Source organism: Xenopus laevis, chromosome 4S (assembly GCF_017654675.1).
Source record: "Xenopus laevis strain J_2021 chromosome 4S, Xenopus_laevis_v10.1, whole genome shotgun sequence".
Classification (NCBI taxonomy): Eukaryota; Metazoa; Chordata; class Amphibia; order Anura; family Pipidae; genus Xenopus; species Xenopus laevis.
This window is the reverse complement of record NC_054378.1, coordinates 66,946,531-66,964,248: the sequence shown is the minus strand read 5'-3', so window position 1 is coordinate 66,964,248 and position 17,718 is coordinate 66,946,531. Positions and strand designations below refer to the sequence as shown.

Sequence of the window (17,718 nt, the reverse complement as noted above, 5' to 3'; positions counted from 1 at the left end):
TGCTTTTTTTCGTTGATAGGTTTTTGTTTTCCACTGGCATTAATGTAAGTTTATATAATTGAACAGATGCAGTTCTTTACAGCTAATGATTTTAAATGGACTTGGTAGCCACCTTTGAATGTCTACTTCAAACAGTTTAATCACATCATAAGCATGAATGGAACAAAATTGCATACATTTCTTTATGTAACGTCTATGAGATAAGGATATATGCAGTTTTTTATTCCATAACTGTAGTGTGGGACACAGAGTATATGATCATGGCCAGATCTTGACTTGTACTAAATTCTTGCATAAAACTTGATTTGGCTTATTTTACCACTGTATATTTCTAGGATCTTGATTTTTGCTTTTTCGGTTGCCAGGTGTGCAATTAAGCATTTATTTTATACTTGTCTGTCCAGCTTTATAAAAGGCAGCAGGACACTCTATATATCTGTAATTTGATGCAGCTTTGTGATGTTAAGCTTGTCAAGTATTTAGAAGCACACTGAGAAAGTTGGTTTAGTTGGTAATTCAGCCTTTTGAGGTTCATTTATACTGGTATTTTTATCTTCTTCATAAAGCAAACTGCTGTTGCAGGTGTTAAACATTACAGGAACACTATACATAAATAGAAAGTGACAAAAACAGATTATTTTGTGTGCTGTGATATTTCTCAGAATGTGTCAGTTGACACTACCTATAGTGGTATACAGATAGTAATGCTCTTCTCTAATCCTATGTGTTCAGTGAATGACATTTTGTTACATGTCCTCAAAACAGCGTTCCCACTGAGTACAACTCAGTATTTGTTGAACCACCCTCCTTTTCTAATGCAAAGCTGAATTTAAATAAGTGAGTTTAATAAAATGTTTGCTGGAAATCTAGCATACCCATGTTTAGTATCTCAGCTTTTCTGTGGAATTTTCATTGCACTGCTTTTTACTTTCACAGCTGCAAACATTCAACACTGTTGCTCCTTGTCAAACTATCCAGGACCTGACCAATGGTGTTACCATGGCACAGATACTGCATGAGATGTAAGTTGTTACATTTAATTTAATGAGAGAGTTCGTCTTTTGTATCTGTTAATATTGCCTAAATAACTTTTATCAAATTCTTCATTTGAGATCCTTTTGAGTACTGAAAAGATACCCCTTACTTTATCTGGGGCCTTCTGTATCCCACTGGGTACCAGAAAGAGAGCGGATCACACAATCTTCCAGCACTATCACGCATACCTTGTACCTTTCTTGATGATTTGCAAAGTATTAATCATATTGCCTGTCACACTAATACTGTATGTTGAGAAGGGGCATGCAAAATAATGGAAAATTGTTCTTTTAAAGCCTGCTTCATGGTTGACAATGCTTGACCTGTTGATTAGTTAATGAATGAACTAACTTGTCTTTTGGAATGACATCAGCTTCCTTCCAGTCCATTTAATACTGTATCAAAAATGAGCTGAATTCATGGGTAGTTCCCTTACACCCTATTATATTGTTCAATGAAGTTTATTTAAATGTGCGAGTTTAGGTGTGAAATCCCTTGTATGGAAACTGTAATCCAGAAAACTCAAATTTATGGGAAAGGCTATCTCCTGTAGAGTCCCTTTTCTGCAAATAATTTTTAAAGACAATTTCCTTTTCTCTGTAATAATATAACAGTGCCTTATACTTGATCCCAACTAAGCTGTATGACTCTATATTTTTGTCGAAACAATCATTTTAGTTTACATAATGTTTAAATAATTTTTATCAGACTTATGGTATTGTGATCCAAATTACAGAAAGATCCCTTATCCAGAAATGTCCAGGTTCCAAGCATCTTAGATAATGGAACCTGTACCATGTTCTGCGTTAGCAGAATTGTTTGAGCTAATCCTTTTGTAATCCTACAGGTTCTGTATCAACAATAAAGGTCAGTGTTACAGTTTTACAGAAGTCAAAGTATTTCTATGTTCTTTTAATGGACTCGCACTCTCAACCAACCTCTTTTTACTGGCGGTTTATTTTTTTTTTACTTTTTGCGTGAAGCAAAAAATGTGTGGTCTCACATATAGGTGGTCTCATTTATGTCCCATAGGTTAGAAGAAGAAAGAAGACACACATATAGGTGAAATGCACTAAATGGAAAATATTTTGTTACATGCATTTAGATTTGAGATAACTGGATGCAAACTCCAAAGAGATCAGGATATATTCTAGGGAAACCATACCTAGGCACTGGAAATCAGTCAGATCCCAGAAAGTATTAAACTGAATGTTTGTTATTTTTAATGCATTGCATATATAGAGGTCTAGATACTTTTGTGTGATCTTTTAGGATGGATAACTTTTTTTTTTCTTTTAACAGAGATTACACTTGGTTTGATGAGGGTTGGCTTTCTCGCATTAAAGATGATGTAGGGGACAATAAAAGAATTAAGGTATTTTTTTCTTTTTATTTTGTGGTGTGCAGACAATATGACAGGGACATTAAAGGGGATCCGTTACCCAAAAAATTATTCAAAATCCTATTTTATCACATTAGTCAAGCAAAATGAACTTTAATTACACTATATAAATTATTTGGATCTTCTTTCCTTCAGTCTGGGATTTCAAAATTATAGCAAGCAGGCAGCAGCCATTTTGTGCACACTGTTATTAAGGCAAGTCTTGCATCATCTCAGAATCTTGTTTGTGCACCAGAATGAGGGACCCGATGTCCATCCCCATGCACTGGCTACACAATTAAATGGTGAAGAGACAGGGGGAATGTAGGGAGAGCAGTGACAAATAGGAAGTGCTGAATGGGAAGTGAAAGTAATTCCTGCCTCTATGCAGAGTGGCAGACAATATTTGATTGACAGCTGAGATTTTTAAATGAGCTTACAACAGCTATGAATGCTTTGATAAAAAATATAAATTGGATTTCATGTTTAATTTGAAAAGGACTTTTATTATACAGATTTTTGTGTCTGGGTGACACTTTAAAATGCTATACTGTAGTGTACAGTTAATGTGCATAGTACCCTCTAAAACTTGATTATCTTTTAAATATAAAAACAAAGCTCTTGCAGCTTGGCAAAGCCTTCTGTCCTTTACCTTGAGCTGCATTTACCTGCTAATATGAACCTGCTGTGAGAAAGTCTTTTTTTCCTGTACTGATCTTGATGGTCTTCCAGGAATACAAATAATTTATTACACACAGGACATAAAACTGCATGTGCTGTGCTTGAGTTATGATGTTCCTGGTATCATCATCTTATACAGTATAAACCTGTAGTGTTTAGGGGTATGGTTTTCCTTTAAGTCAGGGTTAGACAAATTCTCTGTGAGTCACACAGGTAGGCCCATGAATCATTGGACACAGACAAGTTTTTTCTAATCTTTGTTCTGTACATTACCACAATGAATTTTAAATGAAACATCTCAGATGCAGTTGAACTGCAGACTTTCAGCTTTAATTCAGTGGGTTGAACAAAATGATTGCATAAAAATGTGAGGAACTAAAGCCTTTTTTTTAACACAATCACTTAATTTCAGGGGCTCAAAAGCAATTGGACAAATTAAAAAAACTGAAAATAAAATGTTAATTTCTGATACTCGGTTGAAAACCCTTTGCTGGCAATGACAGTCTTGAACTCATGGATATATATGGATATATGTACTCAAACTATGGTAACCAAAAATATTTTTGTATCATTTTGTATTTAAGATCAATAATCTAAAGAAGATTCTACAAGGTATTGTTGATTATTACCATGAGGTAAGAATGTTTCTGACAATTAGTTGTTTTTCTCCTGTATTTCACAAACATTTGAGATTTTTAGAATCTGATGCTTTCTTACTTTTTGTTAAATGGGTAGTATAAGAATGCCTATATAAATACTTTTAACAGGCACAGTAACCAGGGCATGTTGAAAATGTATTCTGCCTATTAATTAAAAAATAAAAAATGTGCCAATTATAAATATAGTACAGAAAAATTTGTTTGTTCTAGGTTTGGCTAGTGTAAATGTATCATTACCAAAGACCATAACTATGGGATCCATAATACTGGCAAGACATATTGCCAAAATAAATAATGAGATAAATTGTTTTTTTTTTTATATTTTACCCATATTCTTAGATCTTCACAAATCCCCATATGTTAATTCCTGTAGGGTTCTTCAAAAAGATAATGAAAAAAGGCACACTATGTGAATGCAGGTGAAAACATTGAAAAATATTTATTACCGGAAGTGCTTGCACTTTGCACTTCCGGTAATAAATATTTTGCAAAATTTTCACCTGCATTCACATATTGTGTGCCAGTGTGCCTTTTTTCAGTATCTGATTTGAGGTTGCCGGTTACCTCTATCACTGAAGCACCAAGTGGATTTGGATTTATCTGCACAGACAGGTGTGCGGGAGCAATCACCAATTTCTTCAAAAAGATAAACCAACAACCCAAATCTCCCAAATCTCTCAAATTCCCTTTTGAGGGACAAGCGTATCTCTTTATAATCTATGACTAGGTATTAAGTCGTTTTGGTGATTGCGTATCAGTATTTATAACGCACCAACATATTCATATATGAAACATACAAAACAACCAATAAATGATACAAGAGGTATTAGATGCTATTTAAAGTTATTTTCACCTAAACATACCCCTTACACAAATTTGTATCAAGTACAATTATTTCTGCCCAGTCTGAATTGCATGCAAGTGTGCCTATTGATGCAGGAAAACTTAGGAGCTACTGCAATTCTGATGGTTTTTCCAGGGTTTTCAACATGCAAAGCACACTTGCAGTCAGCGAATGAAGTGCACACTTGCAGTCAGCGATTGAACACATGATTTTGATTTTGCACATGCCCAGTTGGTTTACAGCGACCAATTTAATGACATCAAGGTAGCAAATATGGTGCCCATGTTGAAGCGGTCTAATAGGAACTACTAACCACAGGAGAAATAAAAGGTTTTTAACAAAAAGGCATCAATTGGGTACGACAGGGGAATTAATTTATATATTTAAACTTGTGGTAAAGACTTTCCTTGTCTTTTTTTAAAAATAAGGGTATCCTCTCCTATTACTTTATACTAGTCCAGGATGTTGGTACCCAGGCTGGTAATGTGTGGATGTTTAGTTAAAAATATTATTGTACATCTTTATTATGTTTTATGGTAAATGGATAAGTATGCAGTGACATTACTATTGGAAATAAAACAATCATTTTCATTAATAAACAAAAATGAAACAAACTGAAGTCACTGCCGACACTTTTCATAATAAAACATTTAAATGAATGCATCTTTGTGGCCTGTTACAAATTGCTTTCCCCTTTATGAATATACAGTATGTTATGTTCCCTATATATCTGTATATACTGTATGTTTGAAACCATAACAGCTCTGAATGCAGACACATGAGATTTAAAACAGCCCTTGGTATGCTACTAAAGTTTGAATGTGTACATTGTGACAATATTTTAATTGTTGTTTCTAACTGAATATTAAATACAAACTCAGAAATGTAAAGTAAACAACTTTTTTTCTTAGTTCCTAGACCAGCATATTTCAGAATACCTCCTTCCAAATCTAAATCAAATTGCAGACCATTCAGATGCAACAGAAATGGGCAGATTACTTCAGCTGATATTGGGGTGTGCTGTTAACTGTGAAAAGAAACAAGGTACATTGTTCACATTATAGCTTCCCCTGGCCTGGCTTTTTCCTCTACTAATGTTATCAATTTGTATTATATCTGTTTTATACCAACTGCAACTGTAGGGACTGCCATTTATTTATTTTATTTAAGTTATGTTAGTCTCAAATCCCTTCTGTGTAGTAATGAAGGATGAGAGCTGGAGGCCTGTGGATCTGACTTAGAACAGTTTCTTAACCTTTTTCTCCGGGGGTCTAGATTAAGTCTAGAAGTCAGCTTTGCTACCAAAGGTTCGATTAATTCTTAATATTACAGCTAAATAAATGTTGTGATTGCAGCTTTATTTAAAAATAGCTTTTAAGCCATTGAACATTTTTAATTTACTGTATGTATATTTGAATATTTAGAACATTTTCTTTTATAAGGTAAAGATTTTGGGACTTCACATCTCTTTTAACTTGTGGTTTTCCAGCCATAGCCGAACTACAACTCACAGAATTCTAACGGCAAAGCTGAACATCTGCATATGTTTGGTATGCTGTGCATACTTATAACATGCACCAACCCGGACTGGCAATCTGTGGGTTCAGGCAAATGCCAGAGGGGCTGCTATAAGGTGCCATAGAAAGTCAGTATTTAGTGGGCTTGTGGGGACTGTTTGGGCCTCTGTGTACCTGAAATGCCAGGGCCTATTTTGACTCTCAGTCCAGACCTGACACCAACTACAGTGAACAAAGTGTCCCGACTGGAACTGAGGTCTCACTAGATCACTAGTGAGATCAAATCAGTTATTTCCACATTTGCTTGTTAGTCAAGAGCCCCAACACATCTTTCACATCAAAAGAGCTTGGGCATGTAGCATATATGTGGCAGCTGTTCATTTCTATGTTGGATGGCAAATATGGTAATGCAGGTAACCTGTAGGTAAGCAACCTTAGCAAAGTCATCAAGCATCTCAGCCTTAGGAGGGTTTGTTTTTTGTGTGCTGCAAGAGGTGCCGTTTACAAGCCTTAAAGACTACACTGTCACCTCCAATTTTCCAGTGCCAATGAAAAATGAACACCTCATGAAAAATGAACACCTCATGGACAGAAAGGTTCTCAGGGGCTCCATCAGAAGTGAACTGGGGGTCGGGAAGGAAGGGGGTTCCTAATTTTTATGAAGTTATAGATAGAATTACTATTTTTAATAGAAACATACCATTCTACGTTTTAATAAGTTGTGTCATTTGCAGAGAAAATTATAAAGGTACTGTGTTTATGCGATCATTTGTCCTAAATAGCTTTCTTCTTTCAGAACACATTCAGGTCATTATGACACTGGAAGAGTCAGTTCAGCATGTTGTCATGACTGCTATTCAAGAGGTGAGAATTAACCTGGCCTTCAATAGAATGAGATAAAAAAATATATATACTTATAACTGATAATAGTAACATAGCAACATAGTAAGTAAGGTTGAAAAAAGTCACACATCCATCAAGTTCAACTTTTTTTTTTTAATCTGCTTAACTGCCAGTTGATCCAGAGGAAGGAAAAAAAAACCCATCTGAAGCCTCTCCAATTTGCCTCAGAGGGGGAAAAAATCCCTTCCTGACTCCAAAATGGCAATCGGACTAGTCCCTGGATCAACTTGTACTATGAGCTATCTCCCATAACCCTGTAATCCCTTACTTGCTAAAAAGCTATCCAACCGGAATGGGTGACCTTGTGTCAGCTGGAAAGATCTACTTGTAAATAAAGCATTAGAGAGATTATTATATGATTCCCTTATATATTTATACATAGTTATCATATCACCCCTTAAGCGCCTCTTCTCCAGCGTGAACATCCCCAATTTGGCCAGTCTTTCCTCATAGCTAAGATTTTCCATACCTTTCACCAGCTTAGTTACCCTTCTCTGTACCCTCTCTAATACAATAATGTTCTTTGTGATGGAGACCAAAACTGTACGGCATATTCTAGATGGGGCCTTACAAGTGCTCTATACAGTGGAAGAATGACCCCCTAGTCCCGTGACTCTATGCCCCTTTTAATACAGCTCAAGACCTTATTTGCCCTTGATGCTGCTGACTGCTTGCTACAGCCAAGTTTATCATCTACAAGGACTCCAAGGTCCTTTTCCATAATGGATTTGCCTGGTGCAGTCCCATTAAGGGTATAAGTGGCTTGGATATTTTTACATCCCAGGTGCATGACTTTACATTTATCAACATTGAATCTCATTTGCCACTTAGCTGCCCAGATTGCCAGTTTGTCAAGATCGTGTTGCAAGGATGCCACATCCTGGATGGAATTAATTGGGCTGGATAATTTTGTGTCATCTGCAAACACTGATACATTACTTACAACACCCAGCGAAGACTTTATGTAATACCTTTTGTGTTATAGGACATCAGTGCCCATAGTTACTGTGACCTTTCACCCTTAAATAAGAACATCATGTTATGGAGGAATGTACTCACTTCTGCTGATGTGCAGTTGGTGGGGCTTGGAAACATGGCACAGTACAGACTAAACCCTGCAAATTAGCCTGTGTTGGACCTAGTTATACACTGTATGTTCATTAAAGGACAGCAGAGAGAGCCTAATTTACTTGGTGGGTGCCAAAGAAAAGTGCAGTGCCACTGTAGAGTACAATCCAAAAATGTATTGACTGCACATGCACACGGAGGATGCAGATGGCTGTTGATACAAAGTAACAGTAGTCAGCCAGCTTAGCAAAGTAGTCAAGCAGGGGGGTAGGCTTAGGGAACTGTAAGAAAACATAAAATATCATGAAAAGCCTGCATAATTTTAAATGATGTACTGTATATTGCAAAGTTGCTTGAAATTATGTTTACTTTTCCAAAAGCTTAAGTTATGCTTTTGTGGAGTTGCCCTTTAATGTTTTCACAAGTATTGTAGTCTTTTATTTTATTTTTGTTATGAAATTGTTAGTAATTCTAAGCAAGTTCCAATATACAATATTTCTGAATGTATATTATGCAAAACTGGTGCATTATAAACTCCAAAATGCTTAAATGCAAATTAGTGCACACAATAAATAATTTGAATATTAATGGTAAAAATAATGAATGTTCAGTTTTTATTATATAGAAAATTAAAAACAAAAGCAGTATTTCACAATGTCCAGCTTTCACTGGGCTAATGGGATAACTTATATTTAAGCACCAGGAATATTGCTTCAGATTCCAGATGTTATAAATACACTGTGGTGCAGATTGTAAATTGAAAAGCTTCCTTCTCCTACACTTCTAATTTATAGAGTGTCAATGCTTTGAAGATACATATCTTACTATTTATATAATTTTTATGAATCTGCCTGTGCCAGCCTCGGTCAGTTTGAATAGATTAGAAGAGTAGAGATCATTGTCCTTGTACTGACATAGTTACTAAATACAGCGAAACCTCAATTTTACATCCCCTGATTTTAAGTTTTCCCTCATTTTACATTGTTGTTTTGTGGTCCCACCTATATACTATTGTAGCGCTATCTTGGGACAATCTTGACCACAGTTAGTTAAAGTGTCCAGCTAACGGTATAAGCATGGGTTACACTGCGACTTACACACAGGGTCAGGGGCTTCGCTAAGTGGAAGCTCTCCCTTTAAGGTGTTGTGGGACTACAACCCACACAGGCTACTGTACACAAAAAACAGAAACTTGGGCGCCAGGAGGTTCTTTGGTGCAAACAAACAAACGGTTTATTGTCAGAGACAATGACCACAGGTTTACTCCCGCAGGAGATGAGGTTTTAGCACATGACACATACTTTACAGCTCACACAGAAACTGATAGATTCACAAACAGCTTATAGATAGAAACAGCATATGGAGAGGCACATATAACACACAGAGCTTCAGGTTAATAGGTGATTCAGCTGACACAGAACTCCATCCTGCTGCTCTCTCTTCGTTTCCATGAGAATGTGTGTGTGTGTATATATATATATATATATATATATATATATATATATATATATATATATATATATATAGTGAGTAAGTTAGAGTTCACCCTTTTGATATATACTTTTTAAAAAATACCATATAAATGAATGGAAAAACGCAAAAAAAATTAAGATAATTTTAATTTTTTTTACAGTTAATGAGTAAGGAAACTTTGGAATCTCCTACGGCTGATCTATCAGGAGACCTGGAAAGCCAGGTATGTAATGTAAGAGGCAAATTTCTGTAGCTGTCATATCTGTATGCCAAATCAAGCAGTAAGCTACTATGTTAGACTATTAAAACAATGAATAGGGCTGCAGCCAAGCGCATTAATAATGGAAATAAACAGCCCCCTGCAATTTACAGTTTCTCAGAGGAGTTGCATTTGTGGCTTGCATAGTTACCATGTTGTCCATTCTTGTAAATAAACTCTTCAGTTATATGAAACAACACTTAGAATGTATTATTACTATGCTGCCAAATTAATCTGCTAAGAAATGTTTTCCCACTAAGAATATTTTAAATATGATTGTTATCTTGATTTTCACATTTAAGCTAAGGAGGACAATTGATGCACTACATGAAGCACAGGCAGAAAAAGAAGAGCTAAAGCAACGTTGTGAAGAGCTTGACTTACAGGTAAGCTACTTTAGCCCAATGAAAACGTTGTATAGGACTGGGAAATGAGAATTAATTTCCTCTCTTCACTCTTGGAAAGTAAGCTTTTCAAGATAAAATTGTAACATTGTAATAACATGAAAATAAAATATTAGTAGATATTGGTAGACTAATAATGCTTTCACTGTTCATAAAAACACTTTAACTTTTCAACAAACGTAGGGGTAAGAGCACTGAGGGGTGCATAATCACACTCCTTAGTGCTCATTTAACTTGAAACTGGCGCATTGCTGTGCTCTGCACCCTATTCTGGCTTGAAATACTCAGATTATCAGAAAAAAACTTTGATCATAAAACCACAAGGGGAAAAAAAACATATAAATCCCCTGAATTTAAAGATTGAAATTTGTAAAAAAAAAAAATTATATATATATCAATTATCAGCAGACCAGCACTCCCTTTTAAAATATAATATTTTTTATTGTTGCATATATATATATATGTGTGTGTGTGTGAATAAAGTTTTATTTTATTTTCAAACACTGTGCATTCCAGTGCACAGTGAATAAATATATAATATAAACAGAAGCTTTCATAAAAGCTAGCTTACATAAAAGTTAGTTATAAAATATCTGAAAATTGTTGTGTAACATACATTTTGATGTTCTATTTCTGTCCCTTAGTTAATGAATGAATAAGAAATCAGATTGACTAATTATGCTGGCCTTACTCCCAAATTTTATGCAAGAATAACGACTCCTTATTTGTCGGACTCGACATAGACCATGATTTTAGTAGTTATGCTGTGCTTTTTTTCTACCTGTGATCAGTTACATAAGATTTGTAATCGTTCCTTACCATTGAATAAGTACAAGTTGGCTTTTATCCTATGTTGGCCCCATCATTGACCTTGTATTTTGTTACATTTTATTACATATTTACTTTACCATATCAAATTAATTTTCCTGAATGTTTAGGTTTTCCTGACTGTCTTGCAGAAATGTATCTTCTACTTTCTAATGGTGATTTTAATGGGCAGATTTTTGATTTTTTTTTTTTTATATAAATTTGCATATACTCACAACTCAAATGGGAGGTTATAAGTAAAAATTTGAATGTCTAATATTCAATCGAATAGTCGCGACCCAAAAATTCTAATTGCATTTGAAATTTAATTTGAATCGAGTTTTCCCTCCAAAAAAAAACTTGAATGTCAGGAAGGCAATTAACATATTCAAATGGTTCACCTCTGCCATTGACTTGTAAATGAATGTAGCAGGTTTTAGGTGGCGAATATTCGAATCAGAAATGTTTCAATGGTTGAGGTGTGATAAATCCCACATTCAAATTTACATTCGAATTGGGGGATTAAAATTCTAATGTGTGAATTTTGACACCAGGAAAAAAATTCAAAAATTCAAATTCTATTCAACCCATAATAAATCTGCCCCAAGTGTGATGTATAATATATTAATTACTTGTGTTGTTGAAGCAACATTTAAGATTCCCCTGAGGCACAGATGAATGGCATACTGGAAACAGGGGGGGGGGGTCATTTATCAACACTGAGCAAATTTGCCCATGGGCAGTAACCCATGGCAACCAATCAAATTGCTGCATTCATTGTTCTACTTGTAGCTGTCCCACACCCAAAATTAACCCGCCCTCCCTTAGCCCGTGCCCGCCCGAATCTGCACTTCTGGGTTGCTTTTATAGACCCGTCCGCCAATAAATCACAAAAGGGGCGGGCAAGCAGGCGTAGCGTCTATAAAAGACTAAGTCGGAAGCCGGCATGTATCGGTGGCGGGCGGGAAGAGCAGGAGAAGAGCTCAAACCGCACCTGCCCACAACCTGCGAAAAAGCGTACGAGGACGGCTTGAACCCGACCTGTGAATATCGGGCCAGCCCGCCCATCACTAGTTGGGGTTTAGAAGAGCTCAGGTTTTTGTATGGTTTGTTCCACTGCTTAACTTGGAGGGCACCTGATATTTGAGTTTGAGCTTCTTTCATAAATGCATAGCACTTAAATTAATTCATGACCAATTTACTTGTAAGGTTTCATTCACCAATGATATTGGCCAAGAATGTGAGTGAGGTATGTTACCATTTTTGGAGATGTAATGTGTTACTGCTACCATGTTAACATTCTGGTGTTTGTAATGCACTGAGCTTATTTACAACAGTTTCCACAACACTAAACTGAAGTCACTGTCTCTTTAAACCATGAATGCACTAATAGTATGCTCTGTCTAATAAAACATGAACTCTTCCCCAGAGCTTCTAAACCTTGCTGAATGCAGCTTATGCGTACTTTTGAAGCATGACTTGGCTACTCCCAAACTTCTATTTTGTGTCACAAGTAGATCTAGAACAGAATATCCTTCTTGATGCATGTTAAATGTAAAGGACAGATTCTGTGAATTTCCATAGTTCTCATAATCAGTTAAAACTGAAGTCCCTATGCCCATGCATTCCTATAGGTGGCTGCTCTCCAGGATGAAAGAAACTGTTTAATTGCTGAAAATGAACTTCAGAATGAAAGACTCGATCAGCTGGATACATTTGACGAACCAAGCCCCGTGGTGTCAAAGAAATATTCCCAAATGCAAATACACTTGGAGCAGATGAAAGACGATAACTACAGGTAGTTACTTCAAAGGGGAAGGAAGGGGATAATCACTAGTGCAATTTGTTAGACACCTCCCAGTGACTATAACTGTTTACCTCAAACTGCAGGCTGGCTCTTCTCTTTGCTGAAACGAAAACCCCAGAGCAAAAATCTTCTCTTTACGCTTCTCTTTATTCTGTTCAGTCAAGCCCTCTTTTTCATTTTTGTTATTCCCTTTACTCATCTTAGTTCATACTGTACCTTCCCTTGATATGAAGCCATTTCTAGTGATGGGCAAATTTTTTCGCGAGCCATGGATCTGCAAATTTTTTGTGAAACTGGTTCAGCAGAGAACACTATTAGCATTATATATGAGTTCTCCTCTGAACACTTTTGCAATTTATATACTTTTATATGTATATGCAGTATTTATTAATTTCTGACATACTGGCAATTTATACAGTTTTAAACTGCTAGGCACATTTTAATTTTAGGGCCTTTCTTTGAAAGCCCAGAGTGTCGGCGACCCTAGCTGTCTCTGCACTTTTAGGGGTCTATTTATTAAAGGTCAAGTGTGTGGTCGAGTTTTTTTTGTGAAAAAAACCTGAATTTTTAAAGTAAAAAAAACGTCGAATTTTAGAGATTATTTTTATGTCCCAAAGCAGCCAAAAATTAGAATATGAAAATACTTCAGCTAAAACCTGTTGAATTCATGTAAAAGTCAATGGAAGAGGTCCCTTTTAACCATTTGAAGATATTTTTTGCCTTCACGAATTTCTCAAAAACTCAGATAATTTGAGTTCGTGCATGACAATTTGAAAAAGTTACACAATTAGATTTGATAAAAACCAAATTCATGGATGTGAGTTTGGTCAAGTTTGTTTTATTCAAATCATGGGAAAAAGTCGAGTTTTAGTAAATAACCCCCAAAATGTGCTTCCTGTATTCAGTTAACCCTGGGGTTGCTGACTCTTAAGTTGTGGCAAAAGTCTAGTCTTTGCAAATATTTCAGGAACTTTTAAAAACAGTAAATTGCAGAAAATTGTTTTGCATTTAGATCCCTTTTAGTCTATCATTTTAATATAATTGAGGACTGTTACATGGAAAAATATAAGCATTATCCCTCTTATAATAATTTGCTTGTATATAATATTCTGTTTTTGATTTCATGTCTAATTCTATTAAACAAATACATCCTTTCATTTCCAGACTTGAAGCTGCAAAAGAAGACTATCGGATTCACTGTGAGGAACTAGAAAAACAGTTGGTTGAAACACAAAATAGAAATGTGGAACTGGCCAGTCTTGCTGAAGAATCAAGAGCTTTGAAAGATGAAATAGATATTCTAAGGTACATGTGAAAAAAAAAGTATTTCACCTTGTTTATGTGAGGATATAGAAATTCTCAAATTACAATTTTTAATTCACCCTAACATGAATTAATATTTAGGACAAACTAGTGTGTGTGTGTGTGTGTGTGTGTGTGTGTGTGTGTGTGTGTGTGTGTGTGTGTGTGTGTGTGTGTGTGTGTGTGTGTGTGTGTGTGTATATATAGATAAAAGTTACAATGCAAAGCTAATTCGTAATTAATTCAGATTCTCATTACATGGCAGCTCAGAAAGCAGAGCATTAAATAATAAAAATCAGCCTTGTAGCATCATCCTATATGACAGATAATCCTTATTTTCTACTTTATGATTTGCAACAGCCCCTAAGTTTAGCTTCTCAACAGATGCCCAGAGCCTGCTGAGCATGTACAGTGTCACTGAACCTTCTAATAAAATGCAAGATGGAAAACAACTTTGAAGACCTGAATCATTACTATTACACAAATGGGAACCTTTTGACTGGTGCAATAAGTTTCATATGTACTGTAAAATATAGCATTTCTAGACATATTCATCTTAAGGATTTAGTTCTCCTTAAAGAGTTTCATTTTACAACAGACATTGTACTCTAATAAAAATGGAATTGAGCTTTTATTTTTGATGGTGTTTGTATTATTTTACATCTTTTGTTCTGCTGCTTTCCATACTGGCCTTTAACCTCGTACGTCTTTGCAAACTAAGATCACTAACCTCAGTAACTAGGCATTTTTGCTTCTTAGACAATAGCCTGATCCTAGAAATGACATAGTACTATAGATCTATTGCACAGTTGGCAGCATCTGCCAGATATTAAGTTAATTTTGACATGTAATTCATCCTTAATTTAGATGTGTACAGATGATTTCTGCTTAAGCTTATTTTTACCCTGTAGTATTTAATTTATCATAGTGCTGCTTCTTAGACTGCCTCATTTAATACCGGGCAATTAGTCTATAAACAGTCTTGCCAATAAAGTGGATGAATTCAATTAAATGTCACTTTTTTTTTTATAATAGCAATGCAGGCCTGTGTTTTAAGCAGGTACATTATTGAAGCAGCACTGTAATTGCATTTGCTCTTTCTTTATGGTTAGAAATATAATTTATCTTTGTAACAGACAGTCTAATATCCTGTCCAGGCTTTTACAGAGTAGTTTGCAATGCAGCAACATTTAGGGGCACATTTACTAAGGGACAAATATCGAGGGTTAATAAACCCTCAAATTCGACCCTCGATGTAAAATCCTAAGAATTCGAATGTCGAATTCGTAGGATTTACCGCAAATCCTACGAAGGAAAAATGAACGATTCAAAGGATTTTAATCCATCGATCAAAGGATTTTAATCCATCGATCGAAGGATTTTCCTTCGATCAAAAAAACCTTAGCAAAGTAATGGGGAAGGTCCCCATAGGCTTTAATGCTAGATTTATGCTAGATTTTCTTTCCCTTTCAAACATGTAACATTATGGATTTTTCTTACACTGCACATTACTAACACGACAGTTACTAAAAGTGTTTTTTCTTTTCCACATACTTGACTATGTACAGATTTAGATCAATTGAATTCATAGATTAAAATACCATTTTCTCCATATCATACTTTAGAGCTACTACAGATAAAGCATCAAAGTTAGAATCAACAGTGGAGACTTATCGAAAGAAACTGGAGGATCTTGCTGATATGCGCAGACAAGTGAAATCTCTGGAGGATACTAATTTAGTGTACATGCATAATATTGTAAGCTTGGAAGAGGAATTAAAGAAAGCAAATGCTGCTCGTGTGCAGTTAGAAAGTTACAAAAGGCAGGTGAGAATAAAGATTATCCAATATGTACTAGGGTTTGGACTTTTAGGGGGGACAGTTACAAATGAAACCCTTTTACAAGGGTTTTTGTAAATTGTAAAATGTATGGGGAGTGAGGAAAGATTGAGATGCTTCCTTATTAAAGGGGTACAGTGTGGAAAGTCAGTACCTAAAAAGTTATCTTGATATTTTATGCAGTTTAGATATTTTATTTTCAAAGGTTCAAGAGCTTCACAACAAGCTTTCTTTGGAGTCTAAGCGAGCAGATACATTGGCCTATGAGATGAAAAGACTTCAGGAAAAGCAGGAGACTGTATTAAAGGAAAAGGAGGTAAGAGAATCTCCAGCATATATTTCTAAATTGATATAATATATTACTACCACTCTGCAAAAATGTACTACTGGGGGTATTTGGTCCTATTTTTATAATTACAGCAGAACCCCCATTTTATATTTTTTCTGGTGTAACATCAGGGAAATGAATAACCGTGTAGAATGAGGATAAATGTAAAATTAGGGGATGTTAAATCAACATTTTAATGTATGTATTAAAGGGGACCTGTCACCTTTTAACAACCTAAAATAAACCTCTGTAATGAAATCCGCATCAGTAAATAAATTAAACGCCATATTCTGTACCTTTGTACGCTAAGCCGTTCCGTTTTCTGGCTAGAAATGGTGTACATTATGTTCTGTACCAGCCCAAGGCACCTACAACCGTTTCACAGGGAAGATCTGTGCCTCCAAAGATGCCCCAGTAGCTCCCCATCTTCTTTTCTGCTGATTCACTGCACGTGCTCTGTACTGCTGTCTCTGTATTTACTGAGCTTAGGGACCGACTCACAATACAGTATACAGTACACATAGAACATAAATGTCACAATATAAGGCTGATTAGTAATTAATACTGATAATTACTACATGGCAGCTCAGAAAGTTTTCAGTGTTTTTTGCCTTTTTCTTCTGCTTCTTGTTATCTTTCAAATTGGGATCCCTGACACTGGAGTTCAAAAACCCATTGCTCTGTGAGGCTACCAGTTTTCTTTTCAAAGCAAATCAGTTTAACGTAGAATTCACTAATAGTTATGTTACTTTTTTTATGAAATGATCTCCAGTTTTTAATTTAAACCATTACCTCGAGCTGCTAAACAAAAAAAGTGAAATAATTTTGAAATAATTCATTTTAATTGTCTACATCATGCAACATTTTCATTTAACGATGGACTACCCCTTCAATGACTGCAGCCCAATGCCGTTGTATTAATATTTCAATCTATTTTTCAGAAGCTTTTAGTTCAATGCACTGCTCTAAAGGAGACTAATGAAGAGCTAAGATGTTCAATGATGCAACAAGATCATCTCAATCAGTCTGGTAACCTATTTTATTTCATTATTATCATTATCAAATGTCATTATATTATTATATATTACTAATAATGAAATATTATTTCATTATTATCTATATATAATTTTCCTTTAGTTTGTTTATAGGCCAGTTTATTTTACTCAAATATAAAACACATTTGGAAATTAGAGCTTCTAGAATCCTTTTATTGCCAGCCTGCTTTTTAGTGTTCCAATTTTATTTGCTTAAACCACCATCGCTGGAGAATACTATGTGGGAGAACTCTAAGGGGCCGATTCATCAAGGGTCGAATATCGAGGGTTAATTAACCCTCGATATTCGACTAGGAACTAAAATCCTTCGACTTCGAATATCGAAGTCGAAGGATTTGGCGCAAATGCTACGATCG

General features: G+C 35.4%; 1 protein-coding gene across 5 annotated transcripts in view; it reads left to right on the top strand.

The window, feature by feature from the left end:
* hook1.S (hook microtubule-tethering protein 1 S homeolog) overlaps window positions 1–17,718 on the top strand; it is a 36,157-nt gene that overhangs the window by 7,618 nt on the left and 10,821 nt on the right. For all 5 annotated transcript variants that reach the window (XM_018260779.2, XM_018260777.2, XM_018260776.2 and 2 more), the window contains exons 2-13: window positions 937–1,022; window positions 2,338–2,410; window positions 3,682–3,732; window positions 5,512–5,644; window positions 6,914–6,981; window positions 9,722–9,784; window positions 10,123–10,206; window positions 12,666–12,829; window positions 14,003–14,143; window positions 15,766–15,967; window positions 16,185–16,295; window positions 17,249–17,336. In XM_018260779.2, the coding sequence (XP_018116268.1) occupies window positions 1,000–1,022; window positions 2,338–2,410; window positions 3,682–3,732; window positions 5,512–5,644; window positions 6,914–6,981; window positions 9,722–9,784; window positions 10,123–10,206; window positions 12,666–12,829; window positions 14,003–14,143; window positions 15,766–15,967; window positions 16,185–16,295; window positions 17,249–17,336 (1,201 nt within the window). In that variant the 5' untranslated portion in view covers window positions 937–999. The remainder of the gene's footprint in view (window positions 1–936; window positions 1,023–2,337; window positions 2,411–3,681; window positions 3,733–5,511; window positions 5,645–6,913; window positions 6,982–9,721; window positions 9,785–10,122; window positions 10,207–12,665; window positions 12,830–14,002; window positions 14,144–15,765; window positions 15,968–16,184; window positions 16,296–17,248; window positions 17,337–17,718) is intronic.